The sequence below is a fragment of the Caretta caretta genome, chromosome 9, assembly GCF_965140235.1.
Source record: "Caretta caretta isolate rCarCar2 chromosome 9, rCarCar1.hap1, whole genome shotgun sequence".
Classification (NCBI taxonomy): Eukaryota; Metazoa; Chordata; order Testudines; family Cheloniidae; genus Caretta; species Caretta caretta.
Window position 1 is genome coordinate 101,055,734 of NC_134214.1, and position 21,536 is coordinate 101,077,269.

General features: G+C 49.8%; 1 protein-coding gene across 3 annotated transcripts in view; it reads right to left on the reverse strand.

The window, feature by feature from the left end:
* SLC6A14 (solute carrier family 6 member 14) overlaps positions 1 to 18,492 on the reverse strand; it is a 28,075-nt gene extending 9,583 nt beyond the window's left edge. For all 3 annotated transcript variants that reach the window (XM_048865021.2, XM_075132597.1, XM_048865022.1), the window contains exons 1-9: positions 18,370 to 18,492; positions 17,583 to 17,751; positions 10,920 to 11,051; positions 7,788 to 7,949; positions 6,420 to 6,558; positions 4,932 to 5,064; positions 2,756 to 2,896; positions 1,138 to 1,366; positions 122 to 247 (exon numbers count right to left, since the gene is read on the reverse strand). In XM_048865021.2, the coding sequence (XP_048720978.1) occupies positions 122 to 247; positions 1,138 to 1,366; positions 2,756 to 2,896; positions 4,932 to 5,064; positions 6,420 to 6,558; positions 7,788 to 7,949; positions 10,920 to 11,051; positions 17,583 to 17,751; positions 18,370 to 18,417 (1,279 nt within the window). In that variant the 5' untranslated portion in view covers positions 18,418 to 18,492. The remainder of the gene's footprint in view (positions 1 to 121; positions 248 to 1,137; positions 1,367 to 2,755; positions 2,897 to 4,931; positions 5,065 to 6,419; positions 6,559 to 7,787; positions 7,950 to 10,919; positions 11,052 to 17,582; positions 17,752 to 18,369) is intronic.
* Between the last annotated feature and the right edge of the window lie 3,044 nt (positions 18,493 to 21,536).

Below are 21,536 nucleotides of genomic sequence, written 5' to 3' on the forward strand. Positions count from 1 at the left end.
CAATTCAATTAAATTAACACAAATTCTTTAAATGTTTTGGTTAATCCAAATCTGCGGGTTTTTTTGGGTGGAAAAATCAGCTGACAAATTTGACTCAGCTCTAATGTCACGTCTTACTCACCTATGGAAGCAAACTGAGAGTCAAGCCCCAACAGTAAAAGCATGAAGAAAAATAAAAAGGACCAAAGAGGGGCAACTGGTAACTTGGAGAGAGCCGATGGATAGGCAACAAATGCCAAATCAAACCCTGAAATAGGGGAGGAGAAGATACGTTATCATCGTGACCCGCTCAGTGCAAAATTGACTCATTTCTCTTAAACTTAAATAATGGGAAATTATATCAGAATTTGGAATACAAAAAGTGAGGTGTTAAAGTCAATGGAAGTTTTGCTATTGGCTATAACCAAAGCAGGATGTAGCCTGAAATTGTTGAACCAAACTCCGCCAAAGCTTTTAGCTGTGGCTGAATAGGATTGCGGAAATACGAACCACATTTCATTACTTTCATTCAGATTTGAATAGGCTAATATTTCAGGCAGATCCTGAACGAGAAAGAATTCAAATAGCCAAATGGGAAGGTTTAGGTTCTTAAATAGATGAGAGGTGAAATTCCCCCTGGTGAGAAGGTCTGGTCTTCCCAAAGGCCTGTGTGCTACTTTAGAACCACTTAAGCCCTATTTTGAGCGTTAAACTGTGCAAAGGCTTTGTGTATGGGGTGAATTTCATCTATAATTTGGAAGATTTACTAACATGTTTGATGCAACAGGACAAATAGAATCAATATCAAGCCTGTATTTTCATTTTTTAAAATGTCCTCTTCTATTACCTTACGTATCAATCTGTGACTGCTCCTGCCCGTCAGCTGAGATACACTTGATACATAGGGTGGGATTTTCAATAGCACCTGAGTGACTTAGGAGCAGAAGTTCCATTGACTTATGGTGGACAGCATGAAGTCAACTAGTGATGGAAAACGAGGACAAAACGTCCTCCTTCTTTCAAGCCTCTATACGCTGAAAGTGCTTGGCACCAATAAACTATGGTCAGAGCAGCTGAGATTAAACAGGTTTAGAAAACAACTCAAGAGTGTGACAGACAAGAAGTCTTTGTGATGAATACTGAGACTATCAAACAAACCTGAGTCTACAACTTCAGAGACGGGTCTGTCTGCCAGGAAAGCCATATGTCCCAAAACGGAGAATATCGCAAATCCCGCAAACACGCTGGTGATGCAGTTTACTAAACAAACAGCAATGGCATCGGAATAGCAGTTGTTATGGAACTTATTGTAAGAGGAGAGCGCGACCAGGCCCCCCCAGGCCACTGACAGGGAGAAGAATATCTGAGTAGCTGCATCTTTCCAAACCTAAACCAGAAATAATTTGGACGTAGGTTATTATATTATTTACCCCCAAATATTTGTTCTAACCCATTAGGAGTGTCCTGTAAGGGATGCTGCATTTTTTAAAAAAATGTTATGAGAATTTTAGTGAGAAGTGCCATATATCAATGAACCCAGGGAGTGAAGTTTCCTATCCAAAGGGCATGAAGGCTGGTCTTGTGCTTAAGGCACTAGACCAGAACCCAGGAGATCTTGATTCAATTCTTACCTCGGCCATTGACCTCCTGTGTGACCTTGGGCAAAGTCACCTAAATGTTCTGCATCTCAGTTTCCCAATAGGTAAGACCGGTGGGGATAGTACTTTCCTACTGCACAGGAGCGAGGAGAGATGAAATTCACTGAGGTGCCTGGGAGATGCTGAGATATGAACGCCATAGAAATACCAATGTAGAAATAAAACAGACAGCAGAGGCTGGCAACGGTGGAAGCTCCCACACACGTTGTCCCACCCATGCTCCTCAGACTGGGACCTGGGAGAATTGCCTCTATGACTGGGGAGGTAGTCCCTGGTTACACCAATGTTTCAGGTGATGTGCAGCAGACACCCATCCACTGAGAACCAAACTGCACCGGACACCAACCCGCAATAACATGGCAACAGCCATCACTGTGACAGAGGTGAGATCTGAATGGACAGCCAAGGCTCTAAGTGCTGTTCCCAGCCCCGGCCAGCCTTTATTATAGCACGCTAGGAAGAACCACACCTGAGCTTTGGTCTTAAAATAGGAGCTGAGGTTGGAGAGAACCTCACAGAAGATCCATGCTAGGAGCAAGTCTCCTCCCTTGCTCCCCACCCCCTATTCTGTCCTGATCTAACTTCCAGTGGAAGGCATAGTTTTAGGTGACCAGTCTAAAATTGAAGCTCAGACACTCATGAAACCTGCAGATAAAATGCCCTGAAATTCATGCCAACCAAAGCAGGCGTCCCTAATACTCACTCTCATTGTGAGACCTTTATCACCAGGCCACAGGGAATGTCCATGTTTAGCGAGTAAAGTTACACACTCCAGAAAAACAGAGGATGGTAACACAGAAACCTCAGCTGTAGCTGTGATAGCAGGCAACCCTACCCAGACCCCTCTTTATTCAAATGATGCAGTGGACTTGCCCTTCTTCTGGATAAATGAGCTCTAGGTGGGGATAGAGGGTTTCACTGTAATTGTGGGTTTCTGGAAGGCATGATCCAATTTTAGATAATCCCTGGAAGGGAGGGATAAGAGGAGTCTGGCTGGTTAAGAAGGAAGCTATTGTATTCTGGAAACCAAGTCACATGCAAGCCTTTATAGGCTTTGAGATTGTGTAATTACCCGCAAGCAAATATTTTATGCATTCAGAACCACCCCTGAGCCTCACCTCTCCCTCCATCAGCTTTGTGATATTGGACTGTGTTCCAATGTAATACTCAATGCCGTCCCGAGCCCCTTCCAAGGTGGCACCTCTGACAAGCAGGATAACGAGGACCACATAGGGAAAGACAGCTGTAAAATAAACCACCTGCCAAGAGAAATGGAGGGAGAGGCATTAGGCTTGGGGGGAAATGCTACGTAAAAATGACCTGGGCCTGAGCCAAACAAACCATTTACTGGATTCAGCTTGGGGCTGGGAAAGTCGGGATTCAAGTCTGGACGTGACCCTTCCCTCATTCTTCTCTACAAATTACCAGTCTGGATTCACAAACTGGGCACAACAGGGGCAAACAAACCTCGTCCAACCTGTCCCGGTGAGCACCTCAGGACCTGCCCAAGCCAGCTGGCTGGCAGCGGCGTATTTACTGAAAACGTTGAACGAAACCATGGGAGCAGATTCAGTTACTGAGCAAAGGGAGCTGTACGCTCTTTGGGGCAGGGACTATCTGTTTTCCTGCAGTTGTACAGCGCATGGCACAATGGGGTGACAGGCTGTAAAGGGGGGCTCCTATGTGCTAGCATAGTACCAACAAACAAAACAAACAACCAACAAGTCTGGAGGTGGTGCTCATTGCAGGTTTCACTGTCGTTTACGTCCGTAATTGAGCCAGGTTGGCTGGTTCCGCCTTGCTCCAGCATTGCATCATGCTGTAGGATTGCACCCCAACACACTGGCTGCACTGGCATCAAGAGCCTCCTTCTAATGGCCCAAGGGACACTCCTGCTCTCCCGCTGGGAGAGAAGGGCCTATAGGCCAAAAGACCCCTAGGAATAGGGAGGAACTAGAGTCTGGAATGGAAGCCGCTGTGGCCTAAAGAGACAGGAGAAGGGGACAGAAAATTGTGTTGCAGAGAAGAGTTAGAGGCAGAGAAAAGTGATGGGGGAGCAAGGAGAGAAGGAGACAGACATCATGGGAGGAAAGGAAAGAAAATTGAGTTAGCTAGGAGCAGGAAGACAGAGATCCAGGGGGGAAGACGGAGACAGATATGGGGGCAAGGAACCGGAGGAGCCAGGGAGACGAAGAAACATATGGGAGCAAAGAGAAGAATGAGAGCAGAATCGGGAGTTAAGAAACCGGGCAAGGGGGCCAGGCCGCACGTAGGAAAATGAGTTAACAGTCGCCCCCTGCCTGAAAGCGGGAGAGGAGCCCTCTTTAGCTGCAGCGGATCCGCCGGCGATCATGGCCTGGGGAGAGGGGGATTTTCAGGCTGGTCAGGGAGCCTGGCTGGATGGGAGGACTTGGGGTTACGAAGGAAAGATCTGTGTGCACTGGTCAGAAGCCTGCTCGAATAATACCGGCAGAGACGCTGTGGCAGGCCGGGCTAGCCGCTTGAGAGCATACCCACGGCCATGGGGGGGCTTGTACAGCCCAGGCTGCTGCAGCTTCTCTGTTATGTTACAGGAGCAAGCTAGCTCAAAGCCAGCATCTGCAGGTACTGCAGTCACACCTCTAACTACAGTGTAGACATCGCCTGAGGACTAATGAGGCCAATCCAGCAGGCTTTTCCCCTCTGGCTGGAGCACTGATGTGCGGTGATGTGTCTCTGTCCAGAAGAGCTGCAGGGCCTGGACTCAGAGCCCGAGTCACAAGAGACTGGGGGCTTTCCCAGGACTTCAGTGGGCCTCACGCCTAGTCCCTGACTACAGCATAGCGGGTTCCCACTGACAGAGACAGGACTTTATAGTGCAGCAGCAAGCGGCGTGTGCATAACTATCCACAGGATCGGGCCCATGCGTTCAGGCTAAACATCCTGCATGTGCATACTGGGTGCGCAGTGTGTGTGTGCTCAGTGTGTGCACGTGCGCATGCTTCACAAAAGACCAGGCTATAACAGGAACTCAACCGATGTCTCTCACACGATCATAAAAAGCCCCAATAGCACCATTCCTGGTGGAATAAGGGACCACTGAGCTTAGGTCAGGGTGGCAGAATCGGGCCCCACGTGCTTTATATGTGTCATGTAAAATATGAGCAAACAGCAGCAGCAAAGTCAGAAATCGCCTGTGTTCTGGGCCAGAGAATCAGGGCCTAACCCCACCAGGTGCTGAGCTGCCATTGAAGTTGGGATCATCTCCCGGCAGGATCAGTCCCAGAAATCTAGCATGAGTTCCTCCTGACTTACCTTTCCTGAAGATTTTATCCCTTTAAATAATGCAGCTCCGACTATCACCCAGGACAGGAGCAGGCAGAGGGCCAAGTACCAGACAATTTCACCCGTCTCATCCAGCCCGCCGGAGCGGCGAAGGACCACTTTACTGAAAGCACAGAACATCGTGATCAGCATCACGTCACTTGCAACAGGGCGTGGCAGCTGCTAGCATGAAGAGTCCCACTGATTATCCAGAGCCACTCTGGAGAGGGGATGCTCATGTCTGACTAGCTGGTGATGTCACACCCATGCGTCAACTTCCATTGGTGCACAGCCTGTCAGCCCCACTCCGCCCCCGCCTCCTAGCAGGGCTCTTAAATGTATCCTTTTAAACATCTGCTGATTTCAAGCAAGTACTTAAATTCCATTGACTTCCTGGGTAGCAGGCCAGGCTCGGAGTGATGGGAAAGCTGGTTTCTTTGCAGGCTTCAAAGAGAAACCAGTGCTTTCCTTTCAACCCTGCCTCGGATTGACGCTCAGTAGGTGGATAGACACGACTGTGCTGTTTTTAAAACGATAACTTTACTGCACAGAGCCAGCTCGGGCTATGAACTAAAAGGACGAGCCCAGCACTGGCTGACAGGAGTTGGAGGAAAACACCTCTCCAATGAACTGACTAGTCTTTCCACGCTCAAATACCATTATAAAAGTGGAAGTAGGTAGATTCCAATTTAGGGCCAGATTTTCTTCATCGGCGTTATTGTCCTTAGCTGGTATAAATAAGTGTGAAGAAAGTGAAGGTGCAAGTGGCCAGTGGGGTAATGCTAGGAGAAAAACACTTTTGTGTTATAGACTTTTAGTACAGCTCCAGGTGCCTGGTTGACAGACACCATAGAAAAACCTGAAATAGCGAAGGCAAGAGTGGTTCTGAAAGATCTGTATTGTAACAGCAACAAACCAAGCTAAGGTGAGCACTAATTCACGAGTGATACTCTTCCAGGGTGTCTGGAGCCGTACAGCTTCTGCCCCCACCCACACACAAGGCATGAACTGAAGGCATGCTAATGCCTACTCCGGCAAGGCTTATTACTCTATTAATCATCAGACAGCAGCGAATCATACACCTAAGTGTGTGGTATGCAGGTGAAACACCTGCACATTATGAACACTAACCTGCCTTGGAAAGTGTTCTGTAATGACAGGTATATGAAAGGATGAATATTTTCAACATCGTAAAGAACATGCCTTATGTTTGGGAGTTTAAGGGGAAAAAACTTCCTTAATTTTATTATTTATTTCTTAGTTATAAATTTGTTCTTATGCTTCTCTGTGACTTGGGTTACATTTGTCACCCTGATTCAGTATTTAATGTTTTCCTGGACAGAACTGCTCACTTCAGTTTGCAGTCCCATGAGCTTGGCCCAAAGCAGTTTCTGGAAAGTGGTATGAGTTCCCCAGAGGGCTCCTCCAAACCCCATCCAGTGCATACCGATTTTAGCAATATGAAGGTGGTATACTTACTTCCAGTACTGCTCACTGGGAGGCTGCACTTCTTTATACGTTGAGGTGCCATTGAGACAGGTTAGATTGTTGCTGGAGACAAACGAGTAGTTTGTGTGAATGACTGTCCCGTCTGCTAAGGTCGTATTGCAATCATGCACTAAAAGAGACAGGGTTGTTAATGTTCAGTGGTGAAATTAGAAACAGACTTTGATTACAGCTAGGGCCTTTTTCGTGCTGTTATCGCTACAGTTTGTATTCTTGTGGTAACTACCAACAGGCCCCCGCCACCACTTTCAGATGTGGATTTGGCTCCATATCCAAACACTCCCAGGTCTGATGTGTTCAGCTCTGGGAACCTGGCTGGCCTAATGTAAAGATAGGAAATGTTTGCAAAAATCAGATCTAGGTACAGTTAGGATTTCAAACTCTTTGATAATCTAAGGGCCAGATCCAGTATTTCAGTTCACACTCATCTATAGCAATCCCATATCATACTGATGGGAACAGACTGGCATTGTTCCTAATTCTCTTTAAAATGTACTGCAAATCTCTTGGCTACAATTTAAGCCAAACAAGAGTTGATCAAAGCATTAAAGATCACTATCAGCATGAGGATTTATTTGACATGAAACCCTGGTGAAATTTTAGTGCAGTACTGTGGGGCAATTTGTCTGACTTTTATACCAATCCAGCACACTTTTAATATGGGGTGAAACATTTGTATTGGTCTTTTAAATGAGTATCTCCTTGAAATTTATAAATGTAAAATTGTTAAACAACACATCAGAACTGCAGTCTATGATAAACTATTAAACTTAACTGTTGGGTGGGAAATCACAGTGTTAAAATATAATTACAGTTTTTAAATCATGCATGCACACAGCCAATCAATAGCCTAGAAATATTATCTAAAGACATGATGAAACATGAAGCCAATGCCCATCCAACACATGGTGTTAACAAAGCCACACATATAGGATAAAGGATTTTGGAAGAACCTCACGTGAATGCACTAGGTAGGCATTTCTTTTGCATTAGGAAGGCCATTTCTTTGTCATGAAGCACTAATGAAATTGCAGTGTGATATTTTTGGTGATTTTATACTAGTCTAGAAATCTGTTATTCTAAGGAAGAAGGAAAGATGGGCAGAAAGGCAGAGAGGAAGATTCATTCTAGTTCCCAACAGATCATATGGGCAAATGCGACAGGCAGACAGAAAGAAGATCAGTCCAGGTGTCAACAGGTTGTCAAGGTAAAGTAGACAGCAGCATCATGGCCAACTAACTATCCCACTACTGCCTTTTTAATGTATTTTGTTTATTACTGGGAAACAGAAGCAATGGAATTATTCCTAGTAATAGTGTGGATTATTTAAAAGTACCGTACCTACAGGTGTTTTGCTGCAATTTTCATCTGCCCACGCAAAGCAGTCTGACCACGGCAGCACACTTTGGAAGGAGGCAAACAAATAGTAGAGGGCATATGCAATGATAACATTGTAATAGACCGTCACCAAGGCGGTGATGACCACCATCGTGATTCCCACTCCTAGAAAAGAGAGAGTGAAAGTTTCATCATCCAACCCAAACAGAGGATAAAGAAAATGTGAATCATCAACTTCAGTGAACTCCACATTTCTCTACTCTTGCTCCACATTGCCTAGAAATTATTTTACTATCCACTGGATTGCATAGTATTGCTGGGTATATACACCAGGCAAAGACAATTCCCTGTGAATAAACCCTGGGCATATCTCAATTCCCTGCACATGTACAATGAACATGGTTCATTTCAAAGCACTCTTCATTCACTGCCAGGTTTTGAGAGGAGTTCCACACATGCACAGAGAGGAAGCAGTGAAGGCTGGTGTGACATCAGAAAGTGACCAGACAAAAGTGACATGCAAACACAAGGTAGAGCAGAGCAAAGTTCACGATGGATCTTATACCATGTGGTGTAGGCAGAGCTCTCTTGAGGAGATCCCATGACGGAGTGTGGTACTTGACCTTCAAACTCAAAGTGGTAGAACTTTGTAATGTTTAAAAACCCAGATACCTATTTGTATTGTCCCTGTTGCATCCTGATCTATTGGAATCAGGCTAGAGAAGAGACAGAATTAGAGGACACAAATATATACATGTTCCATTTCAATGTTGAAAAAAGCTGCCTGTCTACCAGGAAGGAGGGTGCGCCTTGGGATTTACAGGTTGCAATAAACAAAAAAAGCCTCAGCCTTGCTGCAGAGCTGGCAGGGGAGACACACTACGTTTTAATAGCTGGAGGGAACGTAGTCACCCAATCCCGATGCTACATACCTCCTTGAAAATGTAGGGGGGGGGGAAGGGTCAGCGCAGCGCAGCAGCAGGAAGAAAGTAACTCAGCCCGCAGTCAGGGGTCTAGTACAGGAGTGGGTGGGTGAGGTTCTGTGGCCTGCGAGGTGCAGAAGGTCAGACCAGAAAATCACAAGGATCCCTTCTGGCCTTAAAGTCTACGAGCCTGTAATGTTAATGTGTGGAGTGGCCAAACGGAGGACGAAGATGCTATGGTGAAGAGGGCAGAGTAAGAACAGAACAGAATACAACATCCGCGCCAAGGCAGTCTAGGCCAAAGAGAGGAGACCAGATTTCACTGGTTCAGATACCAAAGGGAGTCCAGTGCTGAAGAGAAAATTCGGACATGGCTGATTTCTATAGGCACAGTATGGCTAAAGTCTGCAAAGACGTTCCACTTCTGTGTGTAAATAAACTAACAACTTAACCTTACTGATCTTTCTTAGCAGTAAGACTAAGATCATTAAGGCTAATCTATTAGGTTATTTACATCATTTTAAAGATAAATATAAACTTGATAAAGTAAGGGAGAGTCTTCTGCATTCCACACTGAGTTAGGGGGAAAATGCACCATGCTAGTCCAAGAGTACACATTAGTGTTAAAGAACCAGGGCAGCCCAGCTAGGGAGGGGAGGAGATCAGATCCGAGACTACCAGGAAAGAAGGAAACAGTGGCAATAGACTGTGAGCGGGGAGAAAGGGGAATGTACTACATGATTCTCTGTAGCCAATACAAGGAGCAATGAATCATGTGCTAAAGGGAACCATGTCCAGCTCTTTGCAGCTGAAGAAAGGACTGGTGAAGAAGACAGAAAGGAGGGAAAAGGGAGGCTGCATCGCTAAAAGAAACGTGTTAAATATAGGGGTGGAAAATATCTGTGCTAGTTAAATGAAAAAGCACAACATCAGTGGGAAGAATTACCTTCATTCCTTTTATCCTGGACAGTAACAAGCTTAGAGATGGGCTGAAGCCACAAAATTAGGGACTGGATCCAGATTTTGAATATCCCAAATGAGGGTTTGAATCCAGGGTTTGGGCCAGCCATGTAGGAAAATCAGAGCTGTTTGTGAATTCTGGGTGAGGTTTTAGATTTTCTGTATCCCTGAAGTTCAATGGATTTTGGTCTGGGTGTCTCAAAAAAAATGAAAGGAAACTTATACAAAACTGGGGCTGATGGCATCATTTGTAGAGATCTCATTGCGATTGCTAGTTGCATCAGTGAATGAAAGACAGCATAAACTAGTGGTTTGCAAGGAATTGCAGCTCTCTCTTTGTCAAAAGGAACTTTGTGAGTTTGAGGTCAACCTACCAAACCTTTTCCAATGATCTTGGGGAGTATATATGACATACACATTTACACACACACAGCCCTGGCTATCTCCATAGACCCAACTGCCTTTGGGTTGGATCCATCCTTCTTTTCATTTAGTGCAGATTTTGGAAGCTTGTGTGCAGTGCCTTGTTGTTTCTGGTGAGTTTTCAGGCAGAAATTGGTAAGGAACAGTAAATGCCTGGATATAATTCCTTTTTGTTGTCTACTAATATACAGGATCAGTAAAGGCAAATAAAGCTCTTAATACGATTAAAAATGTAATTTCCTTTCCTATCTTAATGCAGCTGGGTGGTGAGGAAGGCATGCAGGCCCAATGATGCCCTCGTTCATATCCATCCTTGTTGGAGAAGAATGGATGCAAATAGGGCAGAATTTGCCCCGTGATCCTGATTCCCATAGGTGCGGGATGTCTCTGATTGCAGCAGGCTCAGTGCCCCACAGACCACACTGCTGGAATAGAGGCCCAGGTGCATAGGTGCATAAAATGGTTCTTTACACGTGCAGGAGCCAATATGAGCAGCTAAATGCAGGATTTGCATGTCCCATGCAGACCCCTATATAGCATATAGAGTGAGAAGACATAGCCAGTAAATGAAAACAATAAACTTACATTGGCGCTCTGGAGAATTGCTGCTTCTGATGTATCACATATAGTGCCATGAATTCAATTTCCTCCCCTACAGTACATACAAGCCCTCTTAGTTTGGCCATCCATGAAATGGCATGACACACCGTGTACTCTAGAGTCTAATTTATGACACTAGCCAGAAGCATTATGGTGAAATTATTAATCCACTTTTGACTATTAGCAGCAACAAAAGAAGATCTATACATAAGAAACTAATGTCACTGACCTTGTAAAATTGGTAATATTCTCCACACAGAAACCGGCCCCAAACTGGCAAACTGCCCCAAGGAACATTCCAAAAAAAATAAAGGTAAACCAGCTAACGCCAGCATAACTGTGTAGGGTATTAGAAAGGCACCTGGGGAAAATAGAAAAACCTATTATACCTGCACAATTCTTCTCCTTGTGTAGCCATATATGCAAATATACCAAAGTGGTTTTTATTTTGTACAGAATATACAGATTGCTTTTTTTAAAGGACTGTGTTCCATAAAATCAAATAGTATTTGCAGAGGAAAGGGATAATTACTCATTGGAGGTCTGATCCAGGTTCCATTAAAGGTAACTTTAGTAACATAAGCACGTCTGTTTTGTAAAATAAAGTTCTCATGTATTTCGTTCTCTTTCTTTCTTTCCTTCCTTCTTTCACAATGATAGATTCTTACCAACAACAGGATGCACTATTGTCTATCCAGAGATGTTTGCTTGTGTCACATAGATCCCAGATATACCTTCACGCATGACTACGAATTGTGCCTATGGCCACAACTGAAAATATGTTTCACAGGAAAACATCAGCAGGTCAGAAAGATGCTGAAGTGGCTCTATCTCTGAATAACTTATTTAAAAGTCTAAGATTCAAGGCACAGTACGAAAGCCCTACCTCCGGGCTGAAATGGTGGGCCCTTAATATTTTGAATAAAAGGGAATAGATGTACTTGCATAACATATATATGAAAGTTTTAAAATTATCTAGTTTTCCCCACCTGCTTTTTACTTTCAGTAATTGCTTACAGGAACACTGGAACATAGTTCAGCCCAAAATTTAGATTTTATAATTTAAAAATAAACATTTTACAAAACCAAATATTAATAAAAATTTATTTTAATCTTAATCATTTAAGCAAAATAAAACGTGCACCACATTGCACTCACAAATCAGGTACTTAGACTTCCACATTACGTCAGTTGTACCTGCAAATCAATGCAGGCACAAAACTGCATCCACAGGTGTTTGCACCGTGGGTTTGCACATACGCATAGAAAGGCTGAATTATCAAAAAACTGACCTCATCTCTTTTTTATTTCTATAGGTGCCAAGCAAATGTATAGTGCTATATAAATCCTGGTGATTAGAGTCTGCTGCCTGTACTTACTTGGCTGGGGCTGCTCGGCATGAATCAGACACTACCCATGTGAGTAGAAATAGCGGAGTCTGGCCCATAATATATAAACAACAGGAATTCAGAACAAATCTTTACCACTCATTTTAGACCCTGCACAATACCACCAGCTGCTTCTCCTCTTCACCAATGCCGCGGAATGTATCGTTCTATGCCACCACAGGCGCAAAGCGCTGAGCCAGCTTGCTAGGCTCTGGAACTTAGAACGGACAAATTTTTATGGCACAACTTTCCTTTTGTGAAAAGAAGGATGAAAAAAACCTTGTCCAACACATACTGCTGCCAGGAAGCCAGAGACAATATTTGGCTGCATATACTCTTGATTTTGTTTGCATTGTACGGTAGCTTATGTTTTTTAATTTACAACAGAAATGAACTGTTTCTTCTTTGTACTTAGTGGTGATTTGCAACTCTCTGTTAGAATGGCTAGAACATGGAAATGTTAGTCATTTGTTTCATATGGTTGGCTGACTCCTTTCTGATACAGAGCCTCAGCTGGTCACTTGCATGAATGCTTTCCTAAATTCCACATTAAACTGGGGTCAGGGACATAGGTGCTGGAAATAGGGATGTTGGGGGTACTGCCGCATCCCCTGGCTTGAAGTGCTTTCCATCATATACAGGGTTTAAAGTTTGGTTCAATGGCTCTCAGCACCCGCACTGTACAAATTGTTCCAGCACCCCTCATTACTGAGATCTATTGTACTATGAGAAGGACCAGCATTTCATATTTGCTGTACTGCATAAGTGTGAGAGAGAATCAGCACCCAGGAAGTGATCTGATATTCATGCATGTGCAGCTGTTTATCTATTTTTTCTCTTCACCCACAGAGGGGTTTAAGATAAACTAGGGACCCAGTTTGGCAAGATATTTAAGCACGTGCTTAACCTTAAGCATGTAACCCCACTGAATTCAAGCAAACTAAACATGTTTAAAGTTAAGTAAATGCATACATGCCTTGTTGAAGGCACCTTGCCTTACAGGCAGAAGGGTACAAAAAATAGTCCCAATGAAATATTTTTAAATTCTAAAATATTCCTCATAAAACTGTTTTGTTCCATATATATTGTTCCATGGTGCAGTGTGATAAACTGATTTTATTAGCATTCATTTTGGATTAGAATTCTCCTTCATCACTCATGAGGAATGCAACCAGGTCAAACACATGCCAATAAAAGATGTATGCCAAGAATGCCACTGTGTATTCCATACATCTCTCTCTCCAATGTTTGTATGTAAAATTTCATACTTGGGCCGTGTTGCACTTACACAACAACACCCATTGACCTTAAATGGGAGTTGGACTTGGCCCTAAGGCCTTTAGGGCTTTTCCCACCTGAAATAGAATCTCTGACCTCCATAAATCACAGGACAGGCCAAAGTTTGTCTATCCTGCCTCTGCATTCAGCCAAGAGATTCACCAGAGATTTGTCAGGTAAAGCCAGCCACACGGTTCTGTGAAGGAGCTGCCAAGGCACCCATAGAATGTAACCTTCTAGTGAACAGATTAGAGACCTTTATTTTTAGTCTTTGTTTGGGGGTAAACTATTTTTAATCCAAGTAAAAAAGGGGATGTCACTTTAAAATAGGCCCTTTTAAATAAATAGGCATTGAGCATCATTTAGTGTGGGACAGTTTCTAACTGGAGTGCAGCATTGTGAAGTCTAGATAAGTGTAACCTTCAACATTTACACCAGAAATAGCCATTAACAACAAACAGAACAGGCTCTAAGTCAGGGGTTCTCAAACTTCACTGCACCGTGACCCCCTTCTGAGAACAAAAATTATTACACGACCCCAGGAGGGGGGAACGAATCCCCCCACTCACTGCCCTGGGTGGGGGCGTGGGGAGGGGAGAGTCAAAGCCAAAGCCCAGGGGCTTCAGCCTCAGGCAAGGGGCCTGTAACCTGAGCCCTGCCACCTGGGCCTGAAACTCTTGGGCTTTGGCCCTGAGCATTGGGGTTCAGGCTTCAGCCCTGGGCTCCAGCAAGACTAAGCCAGCCCTGGCGATCCCATTAAAACAGGGTCCCGACCTATTTTGGGGTCCTGACCCACAGTTTGAGAGACCCATAGTTTGAGAATCGTTGCTCTAAGTAGTTGTTTCTACAATCACAAAAAGTTGTGTCATTTATTTCAGGTCACATCACAATTATTTTTCTCTGTGTACTTCAGTCTAATGATTTCAGCTTTAAAGCCTGTCCTGCAACTCTTACTCACATGAGTAACCCTTTCCCAAATGACTAGTCCCATTGCACTGACAATAGTGAAGCAGGGGTGTCTCAAGGCCCCAAAGCACTTAGGTAGATGTAGAAGCAGTGATGAGCTGCCAAAATCTTAACACTGGGTTCCCTCTTCACCCCACGAGGCGGTCGTTGCCCACCCCCGTCCCCCAGGGCCTTCTGCCCCATCCAACCCCCCCGCATTCCTTGATGCCCCCCCCAGGACCCCTGATCCATCCACCCCCCTCCTCTGTCCCCTGACTGCCCCCAGAACTGGGCAGGAGGGTCTCGTGGGCCACCGTAGTGGGTGCCCACCCCACCCCTAAGAGCCAGAGGCACCTGCCGGGAGGCAAGGTGGGGAGTCCCGGCGATGCTTACCTGGGGCAGCTCCCAGGAAGCATCCGAAAGGTCCCTCTGGCTCCTAGGGGCGGGGGAGTGTAGCTGGGGGGGGGAGCGGCCGCTCCCCCCACTGATCACATCAAAAGTGGGTGCCTTAGGCGCCGACTCCCTGGGTGCTCCGAGCCTGGAGCACCCACGGGGAAAATTGGTGGGTGCAGAGCCCCCACCGACAGCTCCCCGCCCCGCGCCTGGCCCCAGCTCACCTCCGCTCCACCTCCTCCCCTGAACCCACCGCCCCGCTCTGCTTCTCCGCCCACCCCCCCCGCCCCCGGCTTCCCGTGAATCAGCTGTTCGGCGGGAAGCCGGGGCGGGCTGAGAAGCAGGCCACGGCTTCCCGCTCAGGCCGAGGGTGGCGGAGGTGAGCTGGGGCGGGGAACGGTTCCCCTGCGTGTGCCCCCCCCCGCCCGGGTTACCTGCTGCGGTGCGGGCAGCCCTCCTCGTGCCCCCCCACCCCAGCTCACCTCCGCTCTGCCTCCCTGGGCCTGGGCGCGAAGCCGCCGCCTGCTTCTCAGCCAGCCCCGGCTTCCCGCGCGAACGGCTGATTCGCAGGAAGCCTGGGGGGTGGAGAAGCAGAGCCGGGCGGCGCGTTCAGGGGAGGAGGCGGAGCGGAGGCGAGCTGGGGTCGGGGAGCTGCCGGTGGGGGCTCTGCAGCCACCAGATTTTCCCCTTGGGTGCTCCAGGGCTGGAGCACCCGTGGAGTCGGCGCCTAAGCCACCACTTTGGGCCGGTTCAATTTAGAAGCCCTGTTAGAACCAGTTCTCCCTCGCGGAACAACCGGCTCTAAAAGGGCTTCTAGATTTAACAACCGGCTCCAGCTCCCCGCTGTGTAGAAGCACATGAGCATTCAAACTAACTTGAATCTTTACACACGTGGCCAGACCGCTCAGGGCCAAAGACCAAGAGTTTCAGGCCCAGGTGGCAGGGCTCAGGTTACAAGCCCCCTTACACACGTGCTTAAGTACTTTGCGGGATTGAGGCCTCAGGAATTACCAAATGCTGAGAATATTGCTGTCTGGTTGGTTACCCATCCCTGGCAGTAGATTAGGTCCCCAGAGCACTGGAATGGGAGACCTGGATTCTGGTTTGGGTTCGGCCACCGGCTCATTGAATAAGTCTGAATCAGTTACAGCCTCTCTGTACCTCGTTTTCCCATCTGTCTGATTCCCATCTTATTCTCCTGGCTTGGAGAGCCTCAGATGGACGTTGTTAATTAAGTGCTAACTAGGTTTAAAATTTTATTAAAGCTAATGTTAAAATTATATAATACACAGGTTGAGAAAAGTGTCTGTCTATCTGGTCATAGTGCAGGGGTGGGCAAACTACAGTCCTCCAGGAGTTTTAATCTGGCTCTCAAGCTCCCACTGGGAGTGGGGTCCGGGGCTTGCCCCACTCTGTGTGGCTCCCAGAAGCAGCGGGATGTTCTCCCTCCGGCTCCTACGTGTAGAGGCAGCCACGGGGCTCCGCATGCTGCCCCAACCCCAAGTGCTGGCCCCACAGCTCCCATTGGCCGAGAACTGCAGCCAGTAGGAGCTGCAGAGGCAGCGCCTCCGGACAGGGCAGCGCGCAGATCTGCCTGGCTGCACCTCTGCTTAGGAGCTGTAGCGGAGATATGCCACTGCTTGAGGTAAGTGCCACCTGGAGCCTGCACCCCTGACCCCCTCCCGTGCCCCAACCCCCTGCCCCAGCCCTGATTCTCCTTTCTGCCCTCTGAACCCCTTGGCCCCAGCCTAGAGCAGCCTCCTGCACCCCTCATTCCCAGCCCCACCCTAGAGCCCACACCCCCAGCTAGAGCCCTCACCCACCCCTGAACCCCAACCCCCTGCCCCAACCTGGAGCCCCTTCCTGCACCCTGAACTCCTCATTTCTGGCCCCACCCCAGAGCCCTCACCCCCCCCCCCTGCACTCCAACCCCCAATTTCATGAGCATTCATGGCCTGCCATACAATTCCCATACCCAGATGTGGCCCTTGGGCGAAAAAGTTTGCCCACTCCGGTACAGTGCTTAGTTTATCCACAAATACAAAGTTTGTTTAAAAACTTGTAAGATACACATACTGCATGATCTGCAATAACCCAAATTTAGATAAACTGTATCGTTAAATTTAGATATTAGAATTTAAATACTCAGGTACATCACTCATGAAAAGTTATACAGAGAGTTGGTTGTAGACAGCAAATATAGAAATGAGTGTAGATGGTCCCTCAGTCATTGAGCATTTAGGATGGGTTGTCCCTTAGTAGATATAATCCACCAGAGAAGTATTTTGAAAAGTTTCAGAGTAGCAGCCATGTTAATCTGTATTGGCAAAAAGAACAGGAGGACTTGTGGCACCAATTTATCTGAACATAAGCTTTGGTGAGCTACAGGATACATCTGATGAAGTGAGCTGTAGCTCAGGAAAGCTTATGTTCAAATAAATTGGTTAGTCTCTGAGGTGCCACAAGTCCTCCTGTTCTTTTTAGAAGTATTTCAGTTACTTTCCTGATAGGGAAGGAGTTTGGAACAGATACTTCACATTTCCCGTCCATTCCTAATACCCTGATCCACTGCTAACTCCAGATGGGCCCACCCCACCTGTCCCGGGGTTCGGGTTTGGGTTTAGCCGATTATAAAGGCTGGTGCCAGCTGGAACATTCATTCCACCGGGAATCCCAACCTCTCCAAAAGCTCGGGGATGTTTGGCTCGGAGACTCGGGGTTGAGACTGCTGGCTAACACACAGCATCTGACCCGAGCTGGGGACAGCCGAGGTGCTGCAGGAGAATAAAAAGGTAATTCCATGAATGCCGCGTCCGTGCCCGGCAGGGAAGCAGAGAGGACGCTGCTGCCTTCGCTGAGGTGTGTAGCCCAGACGGGGCAAAACTTACCCCCTCCGTTCTGGTAAGTCAGGTAGGGGAACCGCCACACGTTCCCCAGCCCCACGGCGTAGCCCACCATGGAGAGCAGATAGTCCGTTTTGCTCGACCAGTTACCGCGCTCCGAGTTCTCGTCGCTCTGCCCCGCGGGGGCATCTTTCCCCTTCGACAGCGTGAAGTCCTGCGGGGGGAGAGGGGGCCGCCGTGGCCCGGGGGGGGGGTCTGATCACCCGCGCCCAGGGCCCCCGCCGGGCGCTGGAGAATCTGACCCGGAACGTGGCGCCCAGGGGGGAGAGATGGAGCCCCGGCCCCGGGCAGCAGCCGGGGCTTCGGGGGGACACCCGGCTCTCCGGGGCCGCTGGCTGGCTCGGGGCTCCTGCCTAGAGGTCCCGGCCCCCGGCTGCGCCTGACCAGGGGCCCCAAGCGCCCCCCTGCACCTGCCCAGGGGCCCCGAGCCCCCCTGCACCTGACCAGGGGCCCCGAGCGCCCCCCTGCACCTGACCGGGACCCCGAGCCCCCCCCCCCCGCCCCGCTGCGCCTGACCAGGGGTCCCGAGCGCCCCCCCCCGCCGCGCTACACCTGCCCAGGGGTCCCGAGCCCCCCCCCCCCCGCCGCGCTGCGCCTGCCCAGGGGCCCCGAGCGCCCCCCCGCACCTGACCGGGGCCCCGAGCCCCCCTGCACCTGACCAGGGGCCCCGAGCGCCCCCCCGCACCTGACCGGGGCCCCGAGCGCCCCCCCCCGCCGCGCTACACCTGCCCAGGGGCCCCGAGCCCCCCCGCCGCGCCTGCCCGGCCCCCACCTTCTTTGTCCCGCAGCAGAGGCAGGCGGGCGGCGTCAGTCTCCCCATGAGCCCGGCTCCCTGCGCTCCCCTGCCCGAGTGAGCGGCGGCCGCGGGGCCGGGCCCTTTATCCGCCCCCCGCCCCCGTGGGGCTGCCCGGCAGTGACGAGCGCGGCGGGACCCGGGCGGGGCCGCGGCAGGTTGGACACCTCCCGGGCCGGCTCCCGGCGCCAGGGCGGGGCCGTGTCTTCGGCAGGTAAATCACCTGCCAGCTCCCCCCCCCCGCTAATCATCCATCCGCGCCTCCCCCCCCGTCCTCCCACCTGCCAGATCTCCCCATCCAGCCCCCCCATCCTCCCACCTGCCAGCCCCCCCCCAATCCTCCCATCTGCCAGATCTCCCCATCCAACCTCCCCATCCTCCCACCTGCCAGCCCCCCCGTCCTCCCACCTGCCAGATCTCCCCATCCAACCCCCCGTCCTCCCACCTGCCAGCCCCCCCGTCCTCCCACCTGCCAGATCTCCCCATCCAACCTCCCCATCCTCCCACCTGCCAGCCCCCCCGTCCTCCCACCTGCCAGATCTCCCCATCCAACCCCCCGTCCTCCCACCTGCCAGATCTCCCCATCCAACCCCCCCATCCTCCCCCCTGCCAGCCCCCCCGCTAATCATCCATCCGCGCCTCCCCCCCCCGTCCTCCCACCTGCCAGATCTCCCCATCCAGCCCCCCCATCCTCCCCCCTGCCAGCCCCCCCGCTAATCATCCATCCGCGCCTCCCCCCCCCGTCCTCCCACCTGCCAGATCTCCCCATCCAGCCCCCCCATCCTCCCACCTGCCAGCCCCCCCATCCTCCCACCTGCCAGATCTCCCCATCCAACCCCCCCGTCCTCCCACCTGCCAGCCCCCCCATCCTCCCACCTGCCAGATCTCCCCGTCCAACCCCCCCATCCTCCCACCTGCCAGCCCCCCCCATCCTCCCATCTGCCAGATCTCCCCATCCAACCCCCCGTCCTCCCACCTGCCAGCCCCCCCCATCCTCCCATCTGCCAGATCTCCCCATCCAACCCCCCGTCCTCCCACCTGCCAGCCCCCCCGTCCTCCCACCTGCCAGCCCCCCCCCCAATCCTCCCATCTGCCAGATCTCCCCATCCAACCTCCCCATCCTCCCACCTGCCAGCCCCCCCGTCCTCCCACCTGCCAGATCTCCCCATCCAACCCCCCGTCCTCCCACCTGCCAGCCCCCCCCACATCCTCCTCCCTGCCAGACCCCCCATCCTCCTACCTGCCAGCCCCCCCATCCTCCCATCTGCCAGATCTCCCCATCCAACCTCCCCATCCTCCCACCTGCCAGCCCCCCCGTCCTCCCACCTGCCAGATCTCCCCATCCAACCCCCCCCGTCCTCCCACCTGCCAGCCCCCCCCACATCCTCCTCCCTGCCAGACCCCCCATCCTCCTACCTGCCAGCCCCCCCACATCCTCCTCCCTGCCAGACCCCCCCCGCACATCCATCGCTCCCCGCTAATCATCCATCCACTCCCCACACACACATCCTCCTACCTGCCAGCCCCCCGCCCATCTATCCGCCCCCCCGCCCATCCTCCTGCCAGCATCTCCCCGCACATCCAGCCAGCCCCCCCCCCACAATCATCCTCCCCCCGGCCAGACACCTCCCCAGTAATCCCCCCACTTACCTACCCCTCACCACACACACATCCTCCTACCCTCCTAGTGGCACCATTTCAGATTGGGGGAGATGCAACTTTAACCATGATTTCAGAGACTCCTTGGGCACCTGATAACTCTTGGGGTTATTTTTGTTTGTTTGGGGGCAGGGATCTTTGTTTTTTGCGAACAACAACTGGGGTGCTCCTGTCAGATAATTTCTAATTCCTATATAAAAAAAGAAAATGAAATAAATATTAGACCCACGCAGCGTTAAACCTAACGCGTTGGGACATCTTGTGTCAGTCCACGGAAGGGACACTGGTCAGGTTTAACAGTGTTAATGTATCGTCTCACTTTGTCTCTAACGCTGAACACGACTGTTGGAACAATTGTAGAAGAATCTAGATGACTTTCTGGCACTTGTTTGCAATTCATCCAGCTTGGAACAGAGCCTTTAACTTTTTGAAACATCCAACTAGGGCAAGGCCCCATGTGTTTACTTATCCTGCACCTGCCTGGGGGGTGTTACCCCACTACAAATAACAGACTAGAAACTGGCTTTAAACAGGAGTGAAATGGACACTTTCAAGTCACTCTCATAGTGTTGCCAATCCCCAGTGTTCAAAAATCATGACTCAGGCCCAGCAAAAATCACGAGACTGCCTCTGAACTCATGAGATTATGTAAAAATAACAGAATTGGTGTTCTTTCTATTTGCCTTCTGCTCTTTGAGCCTTTAGGGTGCACTGGGGTCACATTTTGAAGCTTTCTCCACAGCCACAAGGGCTGGAAACTTCATTTTTCTTTAAGAACGAAGGCTGAAACCATCACAGATGTTGCGACTCCAGGAGCTAGGGCTTTAAGGAAAACAATAATTATCATGAGACTCATGACAAAATCATCAGAGGTGGCAACACTGCATGAGTTTCACTTCTGTTTAAAGGCTCATTACTTTCCAGAAGGGTCTTAAACACAACCCTACAGAGACTGAGTTTCAGTTTTCACAGGAGAATATTTTAAACCAACCACCAAGAAAATTCAACGACATCCACCCTCCTAACTACCCCCCATCCGACACATCCATCCTCCGAACTATGCCCCCACTTGACACATCCATCCTTCTCCCGAAACATCCATCTTCCCACCTACTTGCTCGCCATTCCCCACACATCCTCCCCACCTGCAGATCCATCCTCCTACCCATGTACCTACCTACCCCTAGACACCACCCCACATCCATCCTCCTACCTGCCATCCATCCTCCCCCCGCACATCCATCCTCCTAACTACCCTCCACCTGACATCCATTCTCCCCCAGCACATCCATCCTCCTAACTACCCTCCCCTCCTGCACATCCATCCTCCCTCCCTGCACATCCATCTTCCTAACCACTCCCACCCCCAGCACATCCTCCGTCCCCCTGCAATCCATTCTCCTAATTACCCCTCACCCGACACATCCATCCTCCTAACTACCCCCTCCCCCAGCACATCCACCCTCCCCCCGACACATCCATCCTCC